This window comes from Hypanus sabinus, chromosome 4, assembly GCF_030144855.1.
Source record: "Hypanus sabinus isolate sHypSab1 chromosome 4, sHypSab1.hap1, whole genome shotgun sequence".
NCBI classification, from domain to species: Eukaryota; Metazoa; Chordata; class Chondrichthyes; order Myliobatiformes; family Dasyatidae; genus Hypanus; species Hypanus sabinus.
This window is the reverse complement of record NC_082709.1, coordinates 47,759,445-47,784,657: the sequence shown is the minus strand read 5'-3', so window position 1 is coordinate 47,784,657 and position 25,213 is coordinate 47,759,445. Positions and strand designations below refer to the sequence as shown.

The 25,213-nt window shown below is 39.8% G+C and overlaps 1 protein-coding gene across 4 annotated transcripts in view; it reads left to right on the top strand.

The window, feature by feature from the left end:
• The window catches only part of LOC132392730 (diacylglycerol kinase beta), a 521,872-nt gene that overhangs the window by 202,569 nt on the left and 294,090 nt on the right, over window positions 1–25,213 (top strand). For all 4 annotated transcript variants that reach the window (XM_059967021.1, XM_059967020.1, XM_059967019.1 and 1 more), the window contains one exon: window positions 14,070–14,240. In XM_059967021.1, coding sequence (XP_059823004.1) covers window positions 14,070–14,240 — 171 coding nt within the window. The remainder of the gene's footprint in view (window positions 1–14,069; window positions 14,241–25,213) is intronic.

The following is a 25,213-nucleotide window of genomic DNA, read 5'->3' as shown; positions in this document are numbered from 1 at the left end:
GTGGGACATAGTTTACAAGATAAGGAGCCGGTCTTTTAGAACAGAGGTATGTAGAACTTTTTTTTCCACAGAAATTGGTGAATCTCTGCAGTTCTCTGAATTATGTGGTGAGAGCTGGATCATTAGAAGTATTTCTAGAGGAAGTGGATAAGTATTTGAGAGATTGAGGTGTAGAGGGGTATGGAAAAATGGCCTACTCCTGCTTCAGTTTTCTTCTCTACTTGTGCATTAGTGCGCTGACATGACAATCTTCACAAAACATTGTGCTAGTTTTGGTAAGCACTGAACATTTTTCTGTTGATTGGATATGTACTCCTACAGCATTATCAATATTGCCCTGGAATGGTAAAATTCTTTGATACACATAGTAATGTATTAGTTCCCAAAAAACCTGTGTGGTTAAAACTAATGGAATTGTTAGATCTGAAGTATGCAGGTTTGATTTCCAGTCAGTGCTGAATTGTTGATTCGGTTGTAGAGTGTGTTGCAGGATAACTAAACTTGCTACCCCTGTTTCTAGTGCCTGCTCTAATGTTTGATGGACAGTTTGTTGGAATAGAATGCATGCAAAATGAAGATTTTTGTCTTGATTCAATTATAATACCTACCTTAGTCATACTGTATGCTGACCTATCTTAGTCATATTGTATGCTGTTATGTACACTCTGGGATTAGCCAGCGCATATAGCTGTTTTGGCAATGTGCCCAAGCTGTTACTGATGCTCATGTCATCATAATAAAAAAATGGGCTTGCAGGGGAAGATGGAAGTCAGAGGAGAAATAGCATCAACAATATCAAACATAAATATTTAATCTGAATAAAATTGTTGGAGCTTGATTGTTTGTGCTTTAGCAGCTAAAGTTTAGACAGCACTTGTGCTTCAAGTATTTCATTTTATTTACAAATTAACAAAAGGGCTTTGAGCTAGAAATGAGCTGCTCATCATAATGTCACTGATACTATCCAGAACAGTAGCAGCAAGTCACTTTTTCACATATTCTTAAAGTGGACTGTTGCAATTACCATCAGCATGAATACAGTGCTTTGAGTACATGTTTTCATCTACCAGAAGGTATGAATATTTACACCTGAGCTAACTCACAATAGAACTAAGTAGGAATGGGCGCAGTTTGCTGTGTTGAAGCAGGTAACTTTCATGGAGCATATTTTATCCATGATTTTGCTAGCCTTTGTGTCAATGCCTGTGGGACAGAGCAATTTGTGAAAAGGTATAATATTTTAAAGCTTGTTTTACAGAAATGGTACATGGCATTGAAGTGTCAGGAAGTAACAGCACTGCATTAATCAGTCTGCAGTTCATTGTATTTTCCACTCAATATTTGTCCTTGTACTATATTTAGTGCTTGATGCGAGACTTGAAAGGAAACCTAAAATAAAAATAACAAATGATAACAGTACATAGCAAAATATCAGGCTTAAAATAGTTCAGAAATTTTGGTGAACAATTTTATCAGATGTGCATTATCGAAAGGAAAGGTGTTTTATGAAAAGCATGAGGATGACAAAACAAATGACTAGATTCAAAGTTCAGAACTGATAAAGGAAACCAAGACACTAAATGAAAAACAAAAATGTAACTTAGATATAAGGCCATTGCCAGAACCAAGTCTGTCATAAAAGATTCATAATTTGTCATGTTACTGGAATGCTGATGTCAGGATGATCTTAGACACATGAAAGCTTCTGGAAAGATTAAAGATGAGTTAACCATAACTCCAAAGCTGCAGAACAAACTAGGGAACAATAATTCTACTCCTGAGGGTACATGTTTGAAGCATCAACTATGTAGTGCTACCCACAGATTCACAAAAATTTTTCATCATTTTATATTTCAGATTTCTGCCAATTTTAGCATTTTTTGACATTCACTTCTTGTCTGATCCTGCTTTATCTTTTCTTCTATGCTCCAATTCCGATACTGTATTTATGATGAGAGGCTTATCAGGAGAGCAAGCTGAACAACAGAAACATCAAAGGATTCACAGGCAAACCAGATGTAATTGAAGAAATGTCAAGTGCTAGATTAGAAGAGACTGAAGGTGGTAGCTAATTTTCTACAGACAAGAGAGAAAGAAGTTTGAAAAGAAATAAATTATTTTGGTGGGGGTGAGGTCTGATTTATTTGTAATATTCTGTTTTTAAAAAAATCAGACCACAAAGGGCAAACCCAGTTTAGCTTAGTTTGATCCTGTTGCTGTTCCATTTTGTACCTTGATTATAATATTACAAATATTAGACCCTTAACTTGTGTGTGGCCTGTTAGTGGTACTTTACAATGTAATCTTTTTAATACTACCTACACTTATAAGCTCTTCCTCGTCACAAAACTCACAATAACTGATTTACAGGTTTTAAATAAAATTCGTTGAAGCATCTTTTGGGGCCAACGTATTGGCAGTGCTGATGTGCTGAAAAGAGTGTGATGAATTGAAATACATGGCACTAGCTTAAGCATAGACTACTGAAACTAGTGTGTTATCCAAATTGAATCTCCCTCATTTCATCCATTAGGATCATTGGCACAAACATTGGAGATTCTAGATGTGATAGCACTTTAGGTTCGTGGATCTGATCCGTTGATTGTGTGAATCAATTAGTTGTGGCTGCATGATGCTTTTGATCATTGACTAGGCTATCAGCTCATTTTTTAATATTCTTGCTACAACTCCAAGCATGCCCTTTTGCAGTTCTTATTGGACAGGGTTGATCCCTTAACGTGATGTTGGTGACTGAGTGAGGGTTACACCCAGCCATGTGGTTACAAGCTGTGATGGTATGCTAGTCTATTGCTGCTTAAAGGCAAAATGAGCACAACATTTGAGCTGGAGGAATTTTCAGAATCTATCCAATTTAGCATGACTCAATAGATAGTATCTTCAGTGTGAAGGTAACACTTTATGTCACAAGGACCACTTCCACCAGATGCATCTGCGATACTGAAGTCAGTGAGAGTAAAGTCTTAGAGGTTTAAACTCCCATGTTGGTTCACTCAGTGCCTGTGACAGACTCAGTATGGCAGCTCTGTGCTTAGCCAGCCTGGTCAGTGATGGGACCATTAAGTCAATCTTCATGATGGCCACTGAAAAGGACTATTTCTGTACCCTGGTAACTTTCAGTGCTTCTAACTTTATGACATGGAGTAACATAATTTATCATCTGAGGAAGGATTGTAGGTTATTATTAGGACGAAGTTTCCTTCCTGTATTCGATCTGATATCATGACACTTAATAGGTCTGGAGTCGGCATTGAGGATTCCCAAGAGTCACTGCCTTTCAGTATCAGAGTACAGCTATTGAGACAAGATTAATCCGTCAAATGTGGTGAAGGAATCTAGCACATTGAGGAGGATCTTTGCAAGGTTAGCTGAGCAGGGAGTGACTTCTAAGTATGAAATCGGTGCCCAGTTTAGTGGCAAATGGTATGTTCGGTTTAATTGTCCAGAATACAATAATGTATTGGTTTTGCAAGATTTATCAGTATTATTGATTAGCTAATGTCCTTTTATGTTTTCCAAATTCCAAATTATTAATTGGACTTAACTTCCACAGCTGTCATGATATGATTTGATCTTGTCTCTGGATTGTTGATCCACTACTATGACTAATATTCTCATAATTTAACACCATACCATTTTAAGTTTTTGTGGTCCAGTTTAATACAAAATATTAGGAGTGAAAATAGGTTTGCCCTTTGCCTAGCAGGAGTACACTGGAGTTGATGATGCTGTCATCTACCTGCTGAACAGAGCCTACTCCCATTTGGGTAAGCAGGGCAGCCCTGCGAGGATCATGTTTTGTGATTTCTTGAGTGCCTTCAACACCATACAGCCCTCATTGCTGGTGGAAAAGCTCTGTTCAATGCAGGTTTGTGCTTCCATTGCATCGTGGATAATGGATTACCTGACTGGCAGACTGCAGCCTCAGAGCTGTGTGTCAGACATGGCTATACACAGCACTGGGGCTCCACGGGGACTGTATTGGCTCCCTTCGTGCTTACCCTGTATACCTCGGATTTTAGATACAACACTGTCATGTCATTTGCAGAAATTTTCTGGTGACTCAGCAACAGCTGGGTGTGTAAAGGGAGGACAGGAGGATGAATACAGGGTGCAGGCTGAATCATCTGCAGCTCCACATCAGTAAGATAAAGGAGATGATGGTTGAATTTAGGAAGACTAAGCCTGCACTGCTCTCTGTTACTATTGATGGTGAGGACCTGCAAGTACCTAGATGACAGATTTGATTGTAACCCCAACACAGAGGCTGTGTACAAGAAGGGCCAGAGTAGCCTCTACTTCCTGAGGAGACTGAGGTCCTTTAGCAGGGCTCCCCTCACATGTTCTACCAGTCTGTTATCGCCAGGACAATCTTCTATGCAGTGATATGCTGGTGCAATGGCATCCACATAGTTGGAGAGTTTGGCTCTGTTGTAGGAGTCAAACTGCACACACTGGAGGCTGTGGTAGAACAAAGGGCCCTATGGAACATCCTGGCGATTCTGGATAATGTTTCTTAACCTCCGCATGCCACCTTGGCTGAACAGAGGAGCAATTTTAGAAATAGACTAAGCCAACTATGAACTCCAATGAGCACTATATGAGGACATTCTTACCCTAAGACTTTAGGCTCTGTAATGAGTTAACCTATAGCCACCCTCCTGTTAGACTGTCTGAGGTAATTTATTTCTTATTCTTTCCTACTTCCCTTCTAATATCCGTGTATTATAATTACTACTGAGACATTGTAATTTCCTTTGGGATCAATAAAGTATCTATCTATCTAGCTAGTATTCATTAAGTTTAATCGTAAATCATCTTTAAATTTGTCTTTAATAATGTGAGTGATGAAATCTTATATTTGAAGATAACAATTAAAAACATGATTATTATATTGTTAGCCCACTCATAATAAGCAATTGTAAAAAAAAATCTTTGGTGCCACTTATGTAAGTGTAGAGATTTGGTGAAAAAATATGAGACTTCTCATTCATGCGATAGCACTTTATGTCAGTTTAAGCATTCGCCATCCATTACTTTTACTATCCTTTCTAAATCCAGTGTTTGTTATCCTATTTTTTTCAAAGCTGGGGGAAATCATGAGGAAATGAAAAAAACCTCAGTTGTTCTGATCGTATACTTGATTCAAGTGGTATGCTCTCATCTTTTGGAAAGCTATGAGATACTGAACTGTAAATTACATTTCAGTCTCTAATCCATCATCATATTCTTGAAAATAGTGGGGGGGTTTTCCCCCCAGGCAATCATCAGTGCCTGGAGGCACTGTTGAAATTTAGTGCTACTCTGCAGTCACCCGAAATTTTTACAACATCCATTAATGAATGCACTTGTGTAGCAAGTGCATTTTTCTTCCTCTGGAGTAGGTATAGGAGGATAGATAGTTGCAAAATGGGTGCATCAGTTGACCTCATGAAATGATTATTTGCATAAAATAAATATTACACACAATTTAACTTAATTTTATATTCAAAGCATGCATTTGCATTGCAGATAATTGGATTTGCAGACGAAAGGTAAATCCTTTTCTAACTTTAAGCATATTAATATGCTTATTAATGGTATTAACAATGGTAAATATTAATGGTAATTTAATTTTCCCAGTTGTATTTGATCTTAATTCTTAATTCTATTATTCAAGTACCAGAAACCATTTGTGTAATTTTTTAACATTTACACCCAATTGATTGCAGTATTTTTACAAAAAATTAGTTTGCATACAGTCAACTCATGGCTGTTATTACCATTATGTTCTTACCCAAAAATGTATTGTAGAGGTTTAACAGTATGTAAATACAGATGAAAGTTTAAATTCATTATTCCAGATTGTCCTGAAAATTGAAATAATTGTTCATTTTCATCCTTCAGTGCACCACTCTATCTTTTTAAATTTTCCCACTCTTAATGGTTGTAGAGAGGAGGATGAGATGATATTAGTGAAGGGAAGTGGCACAGGGGAACAAAGGAAGAGGGGAAAACTGAGGAGAATAAAAGCAACGAACAAAGAGGAAAGAGGGTGAGAGCATAAAACATTTCTTTGCTACTGTTTCTCCAATTAAACCCAGATTCAATTTTAAGTGAATTCTTCAGACACCAATCTTTCTTTATTTTTAAATAAGCATAATTAATTATCCCACAAACTTTCATCATAAAGTAGCCTGCTTAGAAAAGATACAAATAAAATTGAGCTTCAATTATGATCTCTAAAATTATCATCTGGACTTCCTGGGGCTCCACATTAATATTTGACAGCAATGTATTTATTCACTTAGCTGACCTCTGGACCTGGGAAATCCTGCATAAGGGGAAATAATGATGACCGGTAACTGCGGCTAAAATTGAACCTGGCCTTAAGTGGAAAAATCCAGCAATATTTCTAATTGCTCCTTGCCATTGATCTGCACACGGGTAAAAAATGGACTTGGTGTTTATCTCACTGAAAGAAAAGCTAAAAAAAAAAATTGTGTCTACAACGTCAATCTGAATCGGTTACTGACAACTTTATAAAATCGTCCATATTTAAATTGATTGAGCTTATATTTGGAAATATGCAAGCTGTAGTGATTTGTATAGTGCCATCAGCTTAGGAATACATCTCAACATTCTTCACAGTTGCAATATCGGACCTGATAATGAAAAGAGAACATTATAAGGTAATTGGCCCACTCTACCCACATTCTTTTTTACATTTCTATGCTATATTCTGAATTATGTTTTTTTTTACTACCTTGATGTACTTACATACTGTATGACATAATCTCTCTGGATGACAGGAAAACAATGCTTCTCACTGTATCTCGGTATGTGTGACGGCAAAAAGCTGAAACCTTGCTGAAAGAAGCCGAGGGATTTAAGAAGTATCAGATGCATACATGCAAAAAAGCAGGAAAAGTAACAAGCAAGTCCGCAGTTTTCTTTGCTAGTTTTGTTGTTCATTTTTGGCAACTATACTTGCAACTGTTGATTCTTACTCTGGTCATGTTATTGGTGACTCAGTTTGTCCATAAACATGGGGCTTGTAATAACTGAAGCAGCTTTGCATCAACAAGTATCACCAGTCATTATTACCTTTCGTTTTTAGAAACAGCTCTCTCCAAAAAATGTGTTTACAATTTAGAAAATTGCTTCTATTTAGAGGTAGATAGTACAAGGTAAAAGTAGATTTTAATCTCTAAAACTGTTGTGTCTGAGCACAACTACGTATCAATTAAATAAACTCTATGCAGACGTTGGCATTAACTGGTGTATTCACATTGCAACGAGAGAGAAACAGAACAATGCTCATGCTAGACAACAGCACATGGGGGACAACGCTGGGAGGGAAGGGGTCATTGCTCTAAAAGAAATAGATCCATACATTACATTTCCTCCTCCTTTAGATTAATGCAACATAAAACTTCATATGTACAAAACATTCAATTTCCCTTTCATAAACCCATATTCCAAATAAAAATGCTTTCACAATAACAGTTCTAAAGGTACAGTCTTTTGCGTGGTACTGTGTTTCTTTCAGGAGAGTGCCTCTGGACCTGTGGAATGGTATCAGGTTTGGCAGGTGGCTTGTCTAAGACAACGTTCTAGGTTTCCCATGTCACATTGCTGTCAGTGACATGATCATCACTGAGAGGTAAGTCCGGTGACTGTAATGCGTCCATCTTGCTGGCTGCATTCAACTCAGGTGTGTTCTTCGGTTGAGCATCCAGTATCTGGTGCACACGATGTCTCCGTGTCTGATCTCCAACGTTCACTGTGTACATCAGTGGTCCAGTTCTTGTAGCTATCCAACTGAGTGTCCACTTCTCTTCTCGGTAATCATGCCTAGGACTTCCTGTCTAATCTCAAAGCTCCTTGCTGCTTCACATGGCAACTGGCTGAACTGTTTATTCTGCACGTCTCTCCAGACGCCTGGTTTCAGAAGGTCTATGTGATATCTCACATTTCTGTTCATGCACAGCTTTGCAGGTGTTTGATTTGACGTCGCATGAACAGAGTTCTGATACACAAAAAGGAAGTTGTCCACCTTGTGCTGTAGAGAAATGTCCTCTGTGTCCATTGCTTTAATGGACTTCTTGAAGATTTGGATACACATTTCAGCTCACCCATCTGGGTTTCTGGGTGCTGAGGAGCTACCATGAAATGCCTGATACCATTTTTCTTCATGAACAGTTGGAATTCTTCTGATGTATATTGTGGTCTGTTGTCACTCAGTATTTGTTCTGGTAAGCAATTTCTGGTGAAGATGGTGCTTAGAGCAGAGACAGTCTTTTCTGAGGTGGTTGACTGTATTGGTATAACCTCCGGCCACTTTGAATGAGCATCCACAGCAATCAGAAGCATGGAGTTTATGAGTGGCCTCACAAAGTCAATATGTACTCTTTGCCATGGTGACGACGCTCACTCCCACAGGTGTAACAATGTCTGTGGGGTTACACTTTGAACTTTATAGCATCCCGAACAGCTTTTGGCCAAACCTTCAATCTGTTTATCTATTCTTGGCCACCATCTTGACTGTACCCAGGTGTCCTTCATGCAGATTTTCTGACACTCTAGTACATAATTTAGAGGGAACCACAACATGTGATCCACACATCAGCGTTCCTTGACATACTAACAAATGGTCTCATCTTGAAGAGAACTCAGGAAACATGGGGTTACCATGAGCTGGCCATCTTTGCATGATGATTTCATAGACTTTTGAAAACATTAGTTCATTCTTTGTTTCCCTTTTGTAGTTTGGAATTTGTTACTAGCAACTGGTCCACCAGTGCGGTGTGGAACACTTCTGCTGGGTCACAATATGAAGACTTTCCTTCTTCAGTTGCCAATAGTAGAAGCTGTGACAAGTCATCAGCATTGCTATGTTGTTTGGTACCATTGAACTCTGTCATAAGAGTGGGCTCCTAGGAATGTTGCCCAAAGTTGCAGCTGGGTAGCAGTCATCACAGGAATTCCCTTCCTAGGATTGAAAATGGACACAAGGAGCTGGTGATCTGCTTAGTCTTGTGTTTGAGACTTTTCATGTAGTTGTGCTTTTTGTCTGCCTTGCACACTCTTTGTGAACTTGTCTGTGACACTTTATGCAGGCTCTTTCTTTGAACCAACTGTCATTTGCATCATGGGAGGACTTACCACCCCATAATATTTTTGGCTTTTTGCACCATTCAGGGATATTTTGTGCATTTCACATTCTGACTCATTTTCTGTACTTCTGCTGCATCCTTTGCTGCAGTCCCTCATACTACTGCAATGATTGATGCTATTCTGGGGTTAGGTCTTTGGATAGTAGCCTCATTTGAGTGCCTTTTCTATGCATGCCACATACAAGCCTGACCTTTAGTGCATCAGAAAGTCCATCTCTAAAGTCACAGTACTGCGAAAGTTGGTGCAGTTCTGCAAAGTATTCAGACAGGCTTTCATCTTTTGACTCGTTCCTTTCATAAATTCTAAATCTCTCAGCTATTACCTGTGGTTTAGAGCTCAAGTGATTTTGTAAAGTTGTAACAGTTTCATTGAACGTCTTACTGACTTTTTGGTGGTTACTAAGCTGCATAAGAGATAATGTTCTTGGGCCCATTAAGCTAGGAAGCGCAGGGGACTTCTTTCTCATCTTCATTAGCACTATCAAATTCATCAACTTCCCCGACTGAAGCCATTGCCACATTATTTTGTTCCTTAAATTCAGTGTGTCTTTCACTGTTACTCATGTGTTCCTTTGTTAGCATCCATGACAGCTTCCTTGTACTGTTTAGCTCTCTGTTTCGTCCCATAACTGTCAATGCAGTTCATGATATTTTCTAACATTCAGGTTCGTACTTGTCGCCAATTTGTTGTGTCTGTGCATGACTACATAAAAGCATGCATGAGGAAGACGGCTTTAACTGGTGTATTGTGCAGACAACAGATCAATATGTAGTGCTGGGGGGGGGGTCATTGCTCTAAAAGAAATAGATTGTGCATTACACAAACCAATTATTTAATTGATATATTATTTCTCTGCAAAAATCACAACTGTATTTTAAGAGAGTTGTTAGAATGCAAACCAAAACTGGAAGCACTGGTGTTTTAACTCTGACCATCAAAGTCAGTGCCAGAGGGAGATGTAGAGATCTATAAAATAATGCAAAACACACATTTTGTAGCTGAACAATTGAGAACAATAGGGTGTAGTTTGAGTGCTGAGAGAGGATCAACATACTGATCTATTTGGCAGACGGAAGAAGGGAAACTAATCCAGTTGAGCATACTGGATGAATTGGCATGGAGATAAACCAACTCGTGATCCACTGATGAGAGAGAGTCATTGGGCTGAAAAGAAGGAAAACCTGAAGATTATGAACCAGGAATCAGGATGGTGAAGGACTTTTTTTTAAGCTTGGATCAGATCACAAATAAAATTGCTTCTGTTCTACTTAATTTTGAATAGCTTAGCCCACAATGCAGTAGCTTTTAGCCTAATGAATTACAGCGCCAGCAGACCTCAGAAAGATCAGGGTCCAACTCCTGCCACAGTCTGTAAGCCAGTTGTACACTCTCCACATGGGTTTCCATCATGTGCTCCAGTTTCCTTCCATATTCCAAAGATATATGGGTTAGGGTTAGTAAGTTGTGGGCATGCTATGTTGTGCCAGAAGCTTGGGGGCACTTGTGGCTTGCTCCCAGCACACTCTGTTGCTCATTGACGCAGATGATACATTTCACTGTACGTTTCAACATTTCAATGTACCGTACATGTGACAAATGAAGTTCATCTTTATATGGAAGTTAAAACATCATGTTAACATTGGTTTCATACTAGTTAAGTATTTAAAATATTTTGCGTTGAAGTAGATCTATACATTTTAATTCTATTTTTACATAACTGAGGAGGGTTTTTGCCAAGTTGAGATTACACAATGCTGTACTGTACATAGACAAACCTACAGTGGCAGCTGCTGGTAGAGAGCTGAATTACAAAAGGCAAGCAGTTTTTAAGAAGTGTCATAGTTTAAGTGTCATAGGCAAATATTTACCTCCCTGAGGAAGTGAGGACTTCATGGAGGAAATAATGGAAACCTTAGTAGAACTTGTTCTTCATGGTCACAGTGAGTGTGCTGTTAGTATTTGAAGGTGTAAAACTAAGCTGGGTACTTGGGGGGGAAAGCAAGCGATGTGATTGCAGTTCTTTGCACACCTTATTCTTTCTGCGATCCTAAATGTGCTTCGGGGAAGTAATCAGTAATTGGTTCCAAGTGCTCTATGTAGATATCTAGTGTATTCAAAATTAATCAGTGGGAAATAGATGGCTTCCCTTTCAAGTCTGGAGTCAGACCGGATTGTCTAACCTCCCCTGTCTTGCTAGAGTGTTGCATTGAACCTTTACTAAATGCATCAGGAAAGACAAGCATCAGAGGGATCACTCAAATAAAAAAGCTGCTCTGTACATGGACCATATCACTATTTTTTGGTTGAACTGAACATCATTCTGCAGATTTGTCAGCATCTGGAGCAAATTTGAGTTTCTATCCACAGCTGAAATCGATTGTAGAAAGAGCAAGGCTGTGCTGTTCTGTAATTGGCCCAACTGATCCAGTGGCCTCTTCAGAATCAGGCTTGACTACTTGAAGGTGCTGGGATCTGGTTCAGAGGGGCTGAGGTGTCTAACAAGAATTGGCTGCAGCGGATTGGAAAGATTAAACAAAAATTGGGTCAGCAGAAGTAGCGTTTTCAGTCAGTAACTGGGATGAACGATCATCTGATGCAATATACTCTCAGGGCTGCTGTACTTGGTTCCTCACTCCTCTACCTCAGAAGTCACCTGGAACATCTTCCGGTTTATCTGGGAATCCAAGATGGAGTGAGCCCAATGGGCCACACTGCATGTCTCCAGAGAATAGGGGCATAAGTGCACTCATCCTAATGACCACCAGGCAGTCTGTGTGGATCCCAGGTATGCAGACACCAAGTGTCTTAACATGTTAAGATTCCACCTTTCTGTGATGTTGTGAAAAATAAGCCCATCCTCCTCTCTGCTGCACAAATCCTAGTCAGCTGAACATTGCCCATTACCTGTTGACTGTGGGAGAGTTCTTCCGAGTAAATAGCTTTGACCCCAAGCCCTTCCGGTGATTGTCAGCACAGTGTACTGCAAACACGGTGGGACAGGGACACTCTGGATTCTGTGGGTTTCTTCCATGAGCAAACAGTCCAAACCATCTGCAGAATGTTTCATCAATAGCACCAAGATCCCGCCCATCTGGCAATGAGAGGTGCCCTCCCAGTCAGGGCCTTCCTCTATAGACAACATATCACCTGCAGTGCAAGCTGCTGGGTGAAGTTGCATGGGGAATTGACAGTCACCCAGCTCTTTGCAGCCTGTGGATTTGCTCAGTGTGTGTGGAGATGGGTGCAAGTGTAGCAGCTGTGTAGCAGAGGGCTGGCTGTCTGTTCATGAAAGCACACACCAAGGCTGAAAGGTCATCAACTCAGTGAAGTACAGACACCCTTTGATCTGCCTGAAACTTGTTAGGCTTTCAGCACAGAGAGGCGTATGGAAGGAAATTCTGCAGACTGGCACAGTCTAGGCTGCAGGTATACGTGCTGAACAATGCTCTGAAGCTTGGTGCAGCTAATACTAAGGATGTGTGGTGAAAGGGATGGTATAGGCTTCTTCCACTACTGCTCATGGAGGGGCAGATTTGGGTAGGGAAGCTCCTTGAGCAATGAGAAGTGTATCACCTCAGAGAGTCACATATTGTGGCAATGGTGCTATGTTTGTTTGTGTTACTTTTCTTTGAAGTTTACACCACTGAATGCAATGACCACAAAGCAAAAAGGTATTAGTGCTCTTTCTTCCTTTGTATATAGTTTTTTTTTATCATGAATAAAGTCTTTGAGATAGCAATAACGGTGGCTGCCACACTGCAGAAGCAAACCATATAATGTAATGAAACCGTGTTTGCAGAGCACCTTTCAACTTCATGATAACCAAAGATAGTTACAATGTTGTCAACGACCTTCAAGAATGTGCCTGTTGAAGTTGACGTCAGTGATGATCTGATAGTTGGTAGGCTTTCCATTTTTGGAAGCATTAATGCAATCCAGTCTCTGCCAAGTTATATCTCTATGATTAAATTTCGTTCTTGCATTCTTCCTTGGGCATGAGGGGATAAACACCACTGGATCACATCAGATCTATTGTACCATTCCAGCTCACCACTGCACCAGTGGATAAAAATCAGCACCAGGCTTAAAAGTATTTTTTTAGGTTGGTCATCTATAGGCAAAGCAAATGACATTTGAAATTACATGGCTGCCTGGAATATCCTCTCACTGGCCTAGTGTGCTCAGTGGTGAAGGGTCCATCTCACCGACACCCCTCCCCACCCCACGGATAAGACTTTGTCTTTGCTCAAATTTACAGCTGAATTTAACGTGGTTTTAATGTTTCTTTCAATTAAAAAACTATCAAAATTGATTAAAATGATTTTAAAATGTAAAATAATTAACATGAGAAAATTTGCAGATGTTGGAAATCCAAAGCAACACACACAAAATGTTGGAGGAACTCAGCAGGCCAGGCAGTAACTTTGGAACTGAATAAACAGTTGACAATTTAGGCAGAGGCCGTTCTTCAGGAAATGTAAAATACTGTACTAGATTTACTGTACTGTACTAAACTGAAATCCTGTAATCCGTATTGAAATGAGGCTGTGGAAGCTGCTTCATGTGAAATCTGATGAGTGGTGTAAATGAGTGTTCCAATTAGACTGATCTGTGCTAATAGAGTCCGAGAGGAGGCCAGCGGTGAAGTATATGGTAGATTCAATTCCTGCCTTTCCACAGTTTTAGAATTTATCAGTAAGTCCAGGAGTTCTATGCTTCACAGTGAATGGATCTAAGTCTGAGACGTAGTTCAATTTGAGTAGCTAAATTTATGACTAAAACATTTCATAACCAAATTGTTTGTTCTGTCAACCCCAAGCTTTCCCCATCCCATGCTCAAGCTTCTCACTCTCACGAACAGTTAAGGTTAATTCAACATCTGTATTTCACAGGTACAAAAAGTTTAGACAAGAGGATGAATTTATCATTTAAGAAGAATCACAGCCCTCTGAAGACACCACCCCATGTGCCACAGTCCCAGATGCCCCAAGTGGTCTACCTGAAGGATATTGTCTGTTATCTGTCACTGTTGGAGCGAGGAAGAGCTGAGGATAAGCTGGAGTGTAAGTTAAACATTGTTGACCTTTATCCGAATTAGAGTTGGGCAGTTGTAATATGACTTCATTCTAGAAAGAAATCAGTAATTTTCCACATTGCATCTACAGTATATTGCAGATTAAATGCTGTTGATTTTTCCAAAGGGCTTTGTTATATATCCAATACAAGAAGTATTGGATATTGAGTAAGTTGAGAAAAGGATTAATATGACCTTAGTTTTAGTTTTAGTCTTCACCAGCTTTGAAATTGTGTTTTACTGTTGGCTTATCACTGTGCCTGACCAGTAATCCTAGGCTTTGATCATGAGTAATCTCCCCATAGAGCTGCTAGATCTTATATAATTCTATGTGTAACATTGAATCAGCAGCTGGTGTTTTCACTCACAACTGTGATGTGTATTTTAACGAAGAATAATCGGAACAGTTGAAACAGAAAATATTATGGGAAAAGTGTTGGATTCACTTGAAAGAGATTAAAAAGTCACATGTCAGTAATGTGCTTACACACTTCTATGAAACTTCACAATAACAGAATTTAAATACTTTTCTGAAAGTTTCTTTTTGCTACTCCATGAATTACATTGCAGTTTGAGAAGGTTGTAATTTTGCAAATGTCAGCCAAAAGGAGGGCCAAGAGAATGTTTGGAGCATGAAAAAGGACCTGTATGATTGAGTCCACAATTTTATTCAATATTATATCTTCTATGACCCGAAAATCAAAAATTGGAGTTGGTGTCTGTCCCGGAATTATTACTACATATTGGATCATTTGAATTTTGAGCTGTAGTAATATATCATGTTTTCTCTCATTAAAGCTTGTACTTGTATAGGTTAGAAACCTTTTGCTGGTCATCCAAAATGACTTTAAGTAGACAAATGATGAAATGGCCAAGCCATTCTGTTTGTCCAGTTTGGTTGAACTGTCTTTTCTCTAGTCTGCTGGCTGAGGCAGTTCAGAAATGATGACTTTTCCTGTTCCAGTCATATTTGGCAAGAAGAAGCCAAAATGAATTCTTAAATAGAAACAAGAAGTCAACTGACAGTTTAATGATAAATTCTGCTCTATTTTAGTACTGAAGCTCACAGTTTGCTGTTATGCATTGCTATATATAAACACTATACTCTTGTCGAAATCATTTCACCAATAACTGTAGTGAATGTTTTGAAATCTGCATTATAAACCAAACTGCCATCCAAATCTATTATGAGGACTATTTTAATTTGTTCAATCATTTGTTGATTTTTGTGTAAAACAGTGTTTCCAAGAACCAGTGGTATTAATGATTTGTTCCAGTGTATTGATATCACTTCTGCTTACATTGTCAAAGATAAGTTTCATAAATTAAATTTGATTGTCACTTGTGCTAATTGATTTTACAGCCAAACCTAATTCAGAACATTCACAGGAAGAGAATTAATACTTAATTATATAAATATGAACTAGGGGAAAACTTTTAATAAGGGCTAAGTTTGATTGAAGAAAGTGTTTTTCAATAGTCACAAAGTAGTTGGATGAAGGTAGTGTAGTTCAAATCAAATTGAGTTTATTGTTCACAAGTATGGTGAAGTAACAATGGAAAACTTGCGGCAGGATCACAGCCACAAAAGTACAGACAACACACTTTATAAATTATACAGAAATTGTCCAACACAAAGAAGAGAAGAGAGAAATAAAAAGTGTAAAAACAAGACATTAGTGTAAAAAAAAGAGAACATTATCACAGACAAGTCCATGGTTGTCCATATGGGAGAGAGAAACCAGGGAATTATAGACCGGTTCGTCTGACATTGGTGGTGGGGAAAATGCTAGAGTCGGTTATCAAAGATGTGATAACAGCACATTTGGAAAGAGGTGAAATCATTGGACAAAGTCAGCATGGATTTGTGAAAGGAAAATCATGTCTGATGAATCTTATAGAATTTTTTGAATATGTAACTAGTAGAGTGGATAAGGGAGAGCCAGTGGATGTGGTATATTTAGATTTTCAAAAGGCTTTTGACAAGGTCTCACACAGGATATTAGTGTGCAAAATTAAAGTACACGGTATTGGGGGTATGGTATTGATGTGGATAGAGAATTGGTTGGCATACAGGAAGCAAAGAGTGGGAGTAAACGGGACCTTTTCAGAATGGCAGGCAGTGACTAGTGGGGTACCGCAAGGCTCAGTGCTGGGACCCCAGTTGTTTACAATATATATTAATGATTTAGACAAGGGAATTAAATGCAGCCTCTCCAGGTTTGCGGATGACACGAAGCTGGGCGGCAGTGTTAGCTGTGAAGAGGATGCTAAGAGGATGCAGGGTGACTTGGATAGGTTAGGTGAGTGGGCAAATTCATGGCAGATGCAATTTAATGTGGATAAATGTGAGGTTATCCACTTTGGTTGCAAGAACAGGAAAACAGATTATTATCTGAACGGTGGCCGATTAGGAAAAGGGGAGATGCAACAAGACCTGGGTGTCATTGTACACCAGTCATTGAAAGTGGGCATGCAGGTACAGCAGGCGGTGAAAAAGGCAAATGGTATGTTGGCATTCATAGTGAAAGGATTTGAGTACAGGAGCAGGGAGGTTCTACTGCAGTTGTACAAGGCCTTGGTGAGACCGCACCTAGAATATTGTGTGCAGTTTTGGTCCCCTAATCTGAGGAAAGACATTCTTCCATAGAGGGAGTACAGAGAAGGTTCACCAGATTGATTCCTGGGATGGCAGGACTTTCATATGAAGAAAGACTGGATCGGCTAGGCTTATACTCACTGGAATTTAGAAGATTGAGGGGGGATCTTATTGAAAAGTATAACATTCTAAAGGGATTGGACAGGCTAGATGCAGGAAGATTGTTTCCAATGTTGGGGAAGTTCAGAACAAGGGGTCACAGTTTAAGGTAAAGGGGAAGCCTTTTAGGACTGAGATGAGGAAAAACTTCTTCACACAGAGAGTGGTGAATCTGTGGAATTCTCTGCCACAGGAAACAGTTGAGGCTGGTTCATTGGCTATATTTAAGAGGAAGTTAGATATGGCCCTTGTGGCTAAAGGGATCAGGGGGTATGGAGAGAAAGCAGGTACAGGGTTCTGAGTTGGGTGATCAGCCATGATCATACTGAATGGCAGTGCAGGCTCGAAGGGCCAAGTGGCCTTCTCCTGCACCTGTTTTCTATGTTTCTGGATGAGTTCGTTATTGGTTTCCAAGAAGTATTTTGTAAAATACTGCTTGCAAGCCTGGTTAACAAATGATGCCTAGGGGATAAAATCTGAAATAGCAAGGAATATTTTTCCCAGACTAGAGTGATGCAAGGACCACTGCCTGATAAATGTTATTGTTGACTAATATTCATGTCTTGGTGTTACCAACCATAATTTCAAAGTTAGCAAATGATACAAAACCTGGAAATACAGCAAACAGAGAATGAAATGGTAATAGTATGAGAGGACATCGATGGCTTGTGGGCTGGTTTGCTAAAGCTTTTGGGGAGGGTTTAAACTAATTTGGCAGGTGGATGAGAACCAAAGTGATAGGGCTGAGAATAGGGATGTTAGTTTACAAGCCAAGGCAGTGCTTAGCTAGACTGTCAGGAAGGATAGGCAGATGATTGGGCAGAATTGCAGTCAGTGGGATGAGTTGCAGTGTAATGGGGACAAAATTGAAAAGGGTGATGAATACAGGACTGAAGGAATTACATTTGAATGCATGCGGTATATAAAATAAGGTAAATTATCTTGTATTGTAGTTAATGATTGGCAGGTGTGATGCTGAGGGTATCACAGAGTCACGGTTGAAAGACAGTTATAGTTAAGTATACACAATCTATCAAAAAGACAGGCAGGTAGACAGAGGAGATGGATGACTCTACTGGTAAAAAATGAAATCAAATCTTTAGAAAGAGGTGACATATGATTGGAAGGTGTAGAATACTTGTGGGTATGGTTAAGAAACCACAAAGGTAAAAAGACCCTGATGGAAGTTATTTACAGACCTCTGAAAAATAGCCAGGATGTCATCTAGAAATTACAGTGGGGGATAGAAAAATCAATGTAACGTTAGTCATGGGAGATTTCAGTATGCAGATAGATTGGGAAAATCAAGTTGATGCTGGATCCCAAGTGAGAGTATTTGTGTAATGCCTCTGAGATGGCTTTTTGGAATAGCTTGTGGTTGAGCCCACCAGGCGGTCAGCAATTCTGGATTGGAGTCATGTAAGGAACTGAATACGATTGGAGAGCTTAAGGTGATCATAATATGATGGAATTCACCCTGCAATTTGAGAAGGAGAAGCTATAGTCAGATGTAGCAATATTACAGTGGAGTAAGGTGAATTACGGAGGAATGAGAGAGGAGCTGGCCAAAGCTGATCGGAAGGGGACTCTAGCAGGGATGACGGCAGAACAATAATCGCTGGAGTTTCTGGGAGCAATTTGGAAGGTGGAGGATAGATATATCTCAAAGAAAGGGAAATGTTCTAAGGGAAGGATAATGCAATGTGGCTGACATTGGAATTCTAAGCCAACATAAAAGCCAAAGCAGGAGCATATAATAGAGCACAAATTAGTGGGAAGTTAGAGGATTGGACATTTTTTTAAAACCAATAGAAGGTAATTTAAAAAACCATAAGAGGGGAAAAAATGAAATATGAAGGTAAGTTGGTCAGTAATATCAAAAATGATACCTGTTGTTGTGTGAATGAAGTCACTGGATTAAAGTACTGGAAGCTATGAAGCAGCTTTTTGATTCGACACCACAAAGTACCTTTGGCATCATGTGGAGATGCTTTTGGTCGAAAGGTCTGCCTGGCCCAAAGTTAGCCTCAATATTTTATGTGCTGAACAAAAAAAGGGCAATTCCATATTTACAGTGTATGAACAATGCTTTCTTTGAAACTACACACAAACTTCACACCTCCCGATTCGTGCACACATTGCAAACATCCAAATGAATTTTAATCAGCATTGTTTGGTCTGGGATTCACAGCTTTTATGAACCCATTTTTCAGAGCTGCAATCTAAATTAAATCCACAATTTATACTTGGACCCAAAGTCATTTGTTAAATGTAAATGTGTTAAACCCAAAAATTGCTGTAACGATACCATAAGTGTTTTCAGATATATAAAGAGTAAAAGAGAGTAGATATTAGACTGTGGTAAATGACACTGGAGAGATAAGAACGGGCAAGGAAATGGCAGACGAACTGAATAAGTATTTTGCATCAGTCTTCACTGTGGAAGACAGTAGTATGACAGAAGTTCAAGAGCGTTAAGGAGCAGATGTGAATGCAGCTGCTATTACTAGGGAGATGGTGCTTAGAAAACTGAAAGGTCTAAAGCTAAATAAGTTACCTGGACTTGATGGACTACACATCAGTGTTCTAAAAGAGGTAGATGAAGAGACAGTGGAAGCATTAGTAATGAGCTTTCAATAATCAGTGGTTTCAGGCGTAGTTCCGGATGACTGGAAAATTACAAAAGTCTCTGCACTATTCAAAAAGGGACAGAAGCAGAAGAAAGGAAAGTATAGGCCAGTTATCCTGATCTCAGTGGTTGGGAAGATGATGAAGTTGATGGTAAAGGATTTAGTTTGGGGGTACTTGGAGGCACGTGACAAAATAGGCCAAAGTCGCATTGTTTTCCGAAGGGAAAATCTTGCCTAACAAGTCCATTGGAGTACTTTGAAGAAATAACAAGCAGGAGAGACGAAGGAGAGTTGGTGGATGTTACATACTAGGATTTTCAGAAGGCCCTGGACAAGATGCCGCACATGAGCCTGCTAAACAAGATAAGAGCCCAGGGTATTACAGGAAGCTACTAGCATGAATAGAGCATTATCTGATTAGCAAGAAGGAAAGCATGGGACTAAAATGATTCTATTTGGATTGGCTGCCGGCAACTAATGGTATTCCACAGGGGTCTGTGTTAGGACTGCTTCTTTTTACATTGTATGTCAACGAATGGTGAAATTGATGGCTTTGTGGCTGAGTTTACAGATGATATGAAGGTAGGAGGAGGGGCAGCTGGTGTGGAGGAAGCAGAGAGACTGCCAAAGACAGACTAGGAGAATGGGCAAAAAGGTGACAGATAGAATACACTGTCAGGAAGTGTATGGGCATGCACTTCAGTAGATGGAATAAACACATAGACTATTTTCTAAATCGGGAGAAAATTCAAAAGTCCAAGTTGCAAAGCGATTTGAGAGTCCTTGTGTAGGATTCCTTAAGGGTTAATTTGCAGGTTGAATCTTTAGTGAGAAAGACGAATGCAGTGCGAGCATTCATTTCGAGAGGACTGGAATATAAAAGCAAGGATGTGGTGCTGAGGCTGTATAAGACACTGGTGAGGCCACACTTGGAGTATTGTGAGCAGGTTTGGGCCCGTTATTCAAGAAGGGATGTGCGAACTTTGGAGAGGATTCAGAGGATATTCATAGGAATGATTCCAGGAATGAAAGGGTTATCATATGAGCAGCGATTAAGTGCTCTGAGCCTCCTCGAATTTAGAAGAATGAGAGGGATCTCATTGAAACCTATCAAATGTTGAAAGGCCGAGATAGAGTGAATGTGAAGAGGATACTTCATTTGGTGGAGGAGTCGAGAACCAGGAGGCACAACCTCAAAATAGAGGGACGACCATTTAGAACCGAGATGAGGAGGAATTTCTTTAGCCAGAGGGTGATGAATCTGTGGAATTTGTTGCACCGGTGGCTATGGAGGCCAGGTCACTGGGTGCATTTAGGGCAGAGGTTGATAGGTTCTCGATTAGTCAGGGTGGGAATGTTTATGGGGACAAGGCAGAAGAATGGGGTTGAGATGAAAATGGATCGGCCAGGATGAAATGACCGAATAGACTCATTGGGCCGAATGGCCTAATTCTGCTCCTCTATCTTATTGTGTTTAGAAAAGCGCATCTATGGCAGATGAAATTCAGAAGGGAGGTTTACATCTTGGTAGGGGGAAATAAGAGAAAATATAAGTTAAACAATACTACTATGAAGAGTGTGTAAGGCCCACAATGTTAGTGCATAAATTTTTAAAGGTGGCAGGACAAGCTAGCCAAAACAGATCAGAATGAAGCATATCCAATCTTGAAATTGTATTGAAAAGGCATAAGGGTGGCGCAGTGGCATAGTGGTTAGAGTAGCGCTTTACATCATGAACAATCAGGGTTTAATTCCTGCTGCTGTTTGCAAGGTGTTTGTGCAATACATTCACCGCCATGATTGCATTAGTTTCCTCCTGGTGCTCCAGTTTCCTCCCACATTCCAGACATACGAGTTGTGGGTATGCTATGTTGATGGCGGAAATAAGGTGACATTTGCAGGCTACCCCCAGCACATCCTTGGGCTGTCTTGGTTGTTGACACAAAAGCTGCTTTGCATTATATCTGTATGCTTCGATGTATATGTGACAAATAACGCTAATCTTTAAATAAAATGAAACAGAACCAAATGGTTACTGTAAACCAATAAAAAAATAATTTCTCCAATTCTGGCTAGAAATGTTGTGGCTAATTCTGGGTACTGCACATTGAAAGGTTTGCTGAGAGAGAGGAGAAAAAGAAAGGAGTTTAATAAAATGATTCTAATGATAAAGATTCAGAGATGGGTGGAGAAACTGTTTTCAGTACTGTGAGGAGCATAACAGAAAATGTGCTTGGCATGTTTAAAATCAGAATGGGGTAAATGTAGTAATTAACTAGAATCTGTTTTCAGTGACTGAGGGGGTTGACAACCAGACAAGATTTAAAATGATGTGCAAAAGAACATAGGTTTCATTGAATATCTAGCATTCAGAATGTACTCCCTGTTGGGGTGATAGGCACAGTTCAAATAGATGGATTCTAAAGGGATTTCGGTTAACATCTTTTAAAGGAAAATAGTTCTAAATGTATGGGGAAGGCAGGGGTGTGTGTACCAGCTCCTCTCAAAAAGTAAACTGTCAGTGGGTTGCATCCTCCTGGGCAGTTTTATTCTAAAATTGATGCAGGATTATAAATAATCCATGTCATCATCTAGATCATATGCAAACCAATTGAAATGCAAATTGTACGTACTCGTTCGTCTTTGGCGAGAACAAAAAGAAATTATGGGAAGATACCTAATCTTGTCTCACATGCCAGGTGGTTTTTCTGAAAATATTTGCTGATGTGCTTAGTTTAGATCGTGAAAATTTGTTTGCACCAGCTGGTTTCGGGCAAAAGAGAATGAAAAGTGGTTCATATTCCCAAGGTTAAATCATAGGGGTTACCCTCTTGCAATACTCAGTGGGAAGCAGACAGTGTCTTCTGCTGGTAAGACTTGGATGTAAAACTAGTTCTTTCGTTGGCCATCATAATTCCTATTGTTGCTGTGCAGTTGTAGTTGCGACAACTGGCAGATTACTGTGAAGCACATACTGTATATGTTAGCTTTGTAGAGAAGGTTCAGGTAGAGAAATGATTGCCTCAGCATCTTCAGTGAATATTTTCCTGCTGAGGCCTCATCTTCCCTGTTGCCCAGCAGCATGTCCTGCTCTATATGCTCAGCCTGCATTGCCCTGATAAGTTAGTAAATTGGTTTATTATTGTCATGAATAATGAGATAGTGAAACTCTTTGTTTTGCCTGCCATCCATACAGATCATTGCGTTACAACAGGATATTGGGTTAGCACAATGAGGGAAAATAGTGCAGAATAAAGTTTAACAGTTACAAAGAAAGTGCAATGCAAGCAGCTGGTAAGGTGCAAGGCCATAATGTGATAGATTGTGAGGTCTTATTGTACCAGGGAACTGTTCAAAAGTCTTGTAAAAGTGGGATAGAAGCTGCCCATGAGCCTGGTTGTATTTGCTTTTAGGCTTTTGTATCCTCCACCCAGGAAGAGGGGGGAGTAGAGTAGAGAATGGCCAGAATAGGAGGGTGCTTTGGTTATATGAGGCAGTGAAGAGTATAGACTGACTCCTTGGCGGGTTTCCTGCTTTCCATGATACTGAGCTGTGCCCACAACTGTGTGGTTTATTGTGGCATTGCACAGGGAATGCATGTTAATGACAGCTGGATTCAGCCTAACAATGAAGTCAACATAAAGTCTTCAGCAGCTGCCACACTGCTCCCTGGAGATGTCTACAGCTTGAACCAACTCTATGCACACAGAACTCCTGTAGAGTTGTTGCAACAGCAAAAAATGTCAGCATACCAAACTGTAGGTAATTCATTGTCCCTTTCAGGGGTTCAGCCTCCTGCTTATTGTGTGCAGCTGGACAGAATAAAACTAGGGCCTTTAGATGAAATGTTGAGCTCCCAGATGTGAGAGCTCAGTTATAAGGTTCCAACTGCATATTTCACAGTGGCCTAGCTTGTAGAGCTGCTGCCTCATACCGGCAATGGCCCAAGTTCAATCGTGACTTCTGATGCTGTCTGTGTGGAGTTTGCATGTTCTTACGTTGGTTTTCACACTCCCCCACACTCCAGTTTCCTCCCACAGGGTTGGTTTATTAATTGGCTACTATAAATTGCTTTTAGAGTGCAGAGGAGTAACAGAATTTAGACAGAGTTGATGGGAATGTGGGGAAAATAATGGAATTATGTAGGATTAGTGTAAAGGAAGGCTTGGTGGTCAGCATGGACATTGTGGGCTGAATGGAGAGGCTACTGAATCCAATGGTCCTATCGTATTGAAAACTTATTGGTCAGATTTTGTGCTTTCACGGCTGCATTCTCCAGAAAATGTGTGGTGGACAGGAAGAATATAATTGTGTAAGAGCTACCTTCTTTTTTATCCTTGAGCAGAAGTGAAGTGCTTCAAACAGTTTTAGTTAGTTCTCAGTTCAATTTGGTTTTTTACATCCAGTTGAAAATTACTGAAACAGGAATAGTTAAACATGCGAACAAAGATTATTAGAAAAAAAATGCACTTCAATTGCAATTCTTCCACTGGATCATGAAGCTATAGCAGAGAGAAATGGTTTTAAAAGAGAGCAGTTATTTATCCTCGCTTGACATTGGGATGTGATTCCTGAAGAATACAGAGAAGGAATAACAACGCCAGTTTCACTGTTTCTAGAATTATCCAAGACTGTTTTACTTGCACTACTTAATATATTAATCAATCTATGATTAACATTTGTCTTACATTAACTTTTGAAAAGCTGTGATGTCAGTTATCAAAATGATTTTGAGATCAAATACCTGTCATGGTCCCTTCTGGCAATCCCCCACCTAGCTATTGACCTCAGGAATTGGGCCTCAATCCCCTCATTTAGTTTCCAGTCATTCCCAGGTTCCACTAAGTACACACACCAGCTTTCCATCAGCAAATGCAAGATAAAAACCCTGTGATCACAACAAGGAGCTGCCAGTTCGTTGGTCGACTCTGGTGTAAGTAACTGTTACAAACCCCGTAACTGGGTATCTTACCAGCAAAGATAAGAGTGTCCATTGAAGTCTGATGATACTATTTTTAACAGTATTTATTAGTAAAAATACACAAAAATAATACCAATGCAAATATACAGATAATATATGTCATCAATACTAAACCTAAAAGTGCAGGTATAATAATAATCAATAAGAAATAAGCTCTATCGTTGTCTAGGGGATAATGAATTGTCCGATGGAAATATAATGTTCAGTTCAGTTCATGCAGGCTGCGGTAGTTGTTGATCACTGTGTTGCAATTGTTGGGGGGAGAGAGAGAGAGTAACAGCTATTAACTTGCCGACTTTCCTTTCACGATCTTGATCCGTCGATGTGTTGTTGTTGTGGCCATTCATGTATGACCCCTCCGTCCTTGAGCTAGGCCGTTCTGTGGAGGACTCGTCACCCAGGCAAGGGTGGACACACACACACACAAGCCCCCACCGGTCTCGTAGCATCTCTCCTGGTGCGTCTGAGGGGTGTTTCCCCAGACCCTACTTTTATCCCCACTCACGGGGTCTCAGGTGTCAATCAGGTTGGGATGATGCAATCCCTCAACCAGACCACTCTGGTTGCCCCCTGAGGAGTTTCAATGAATAGAA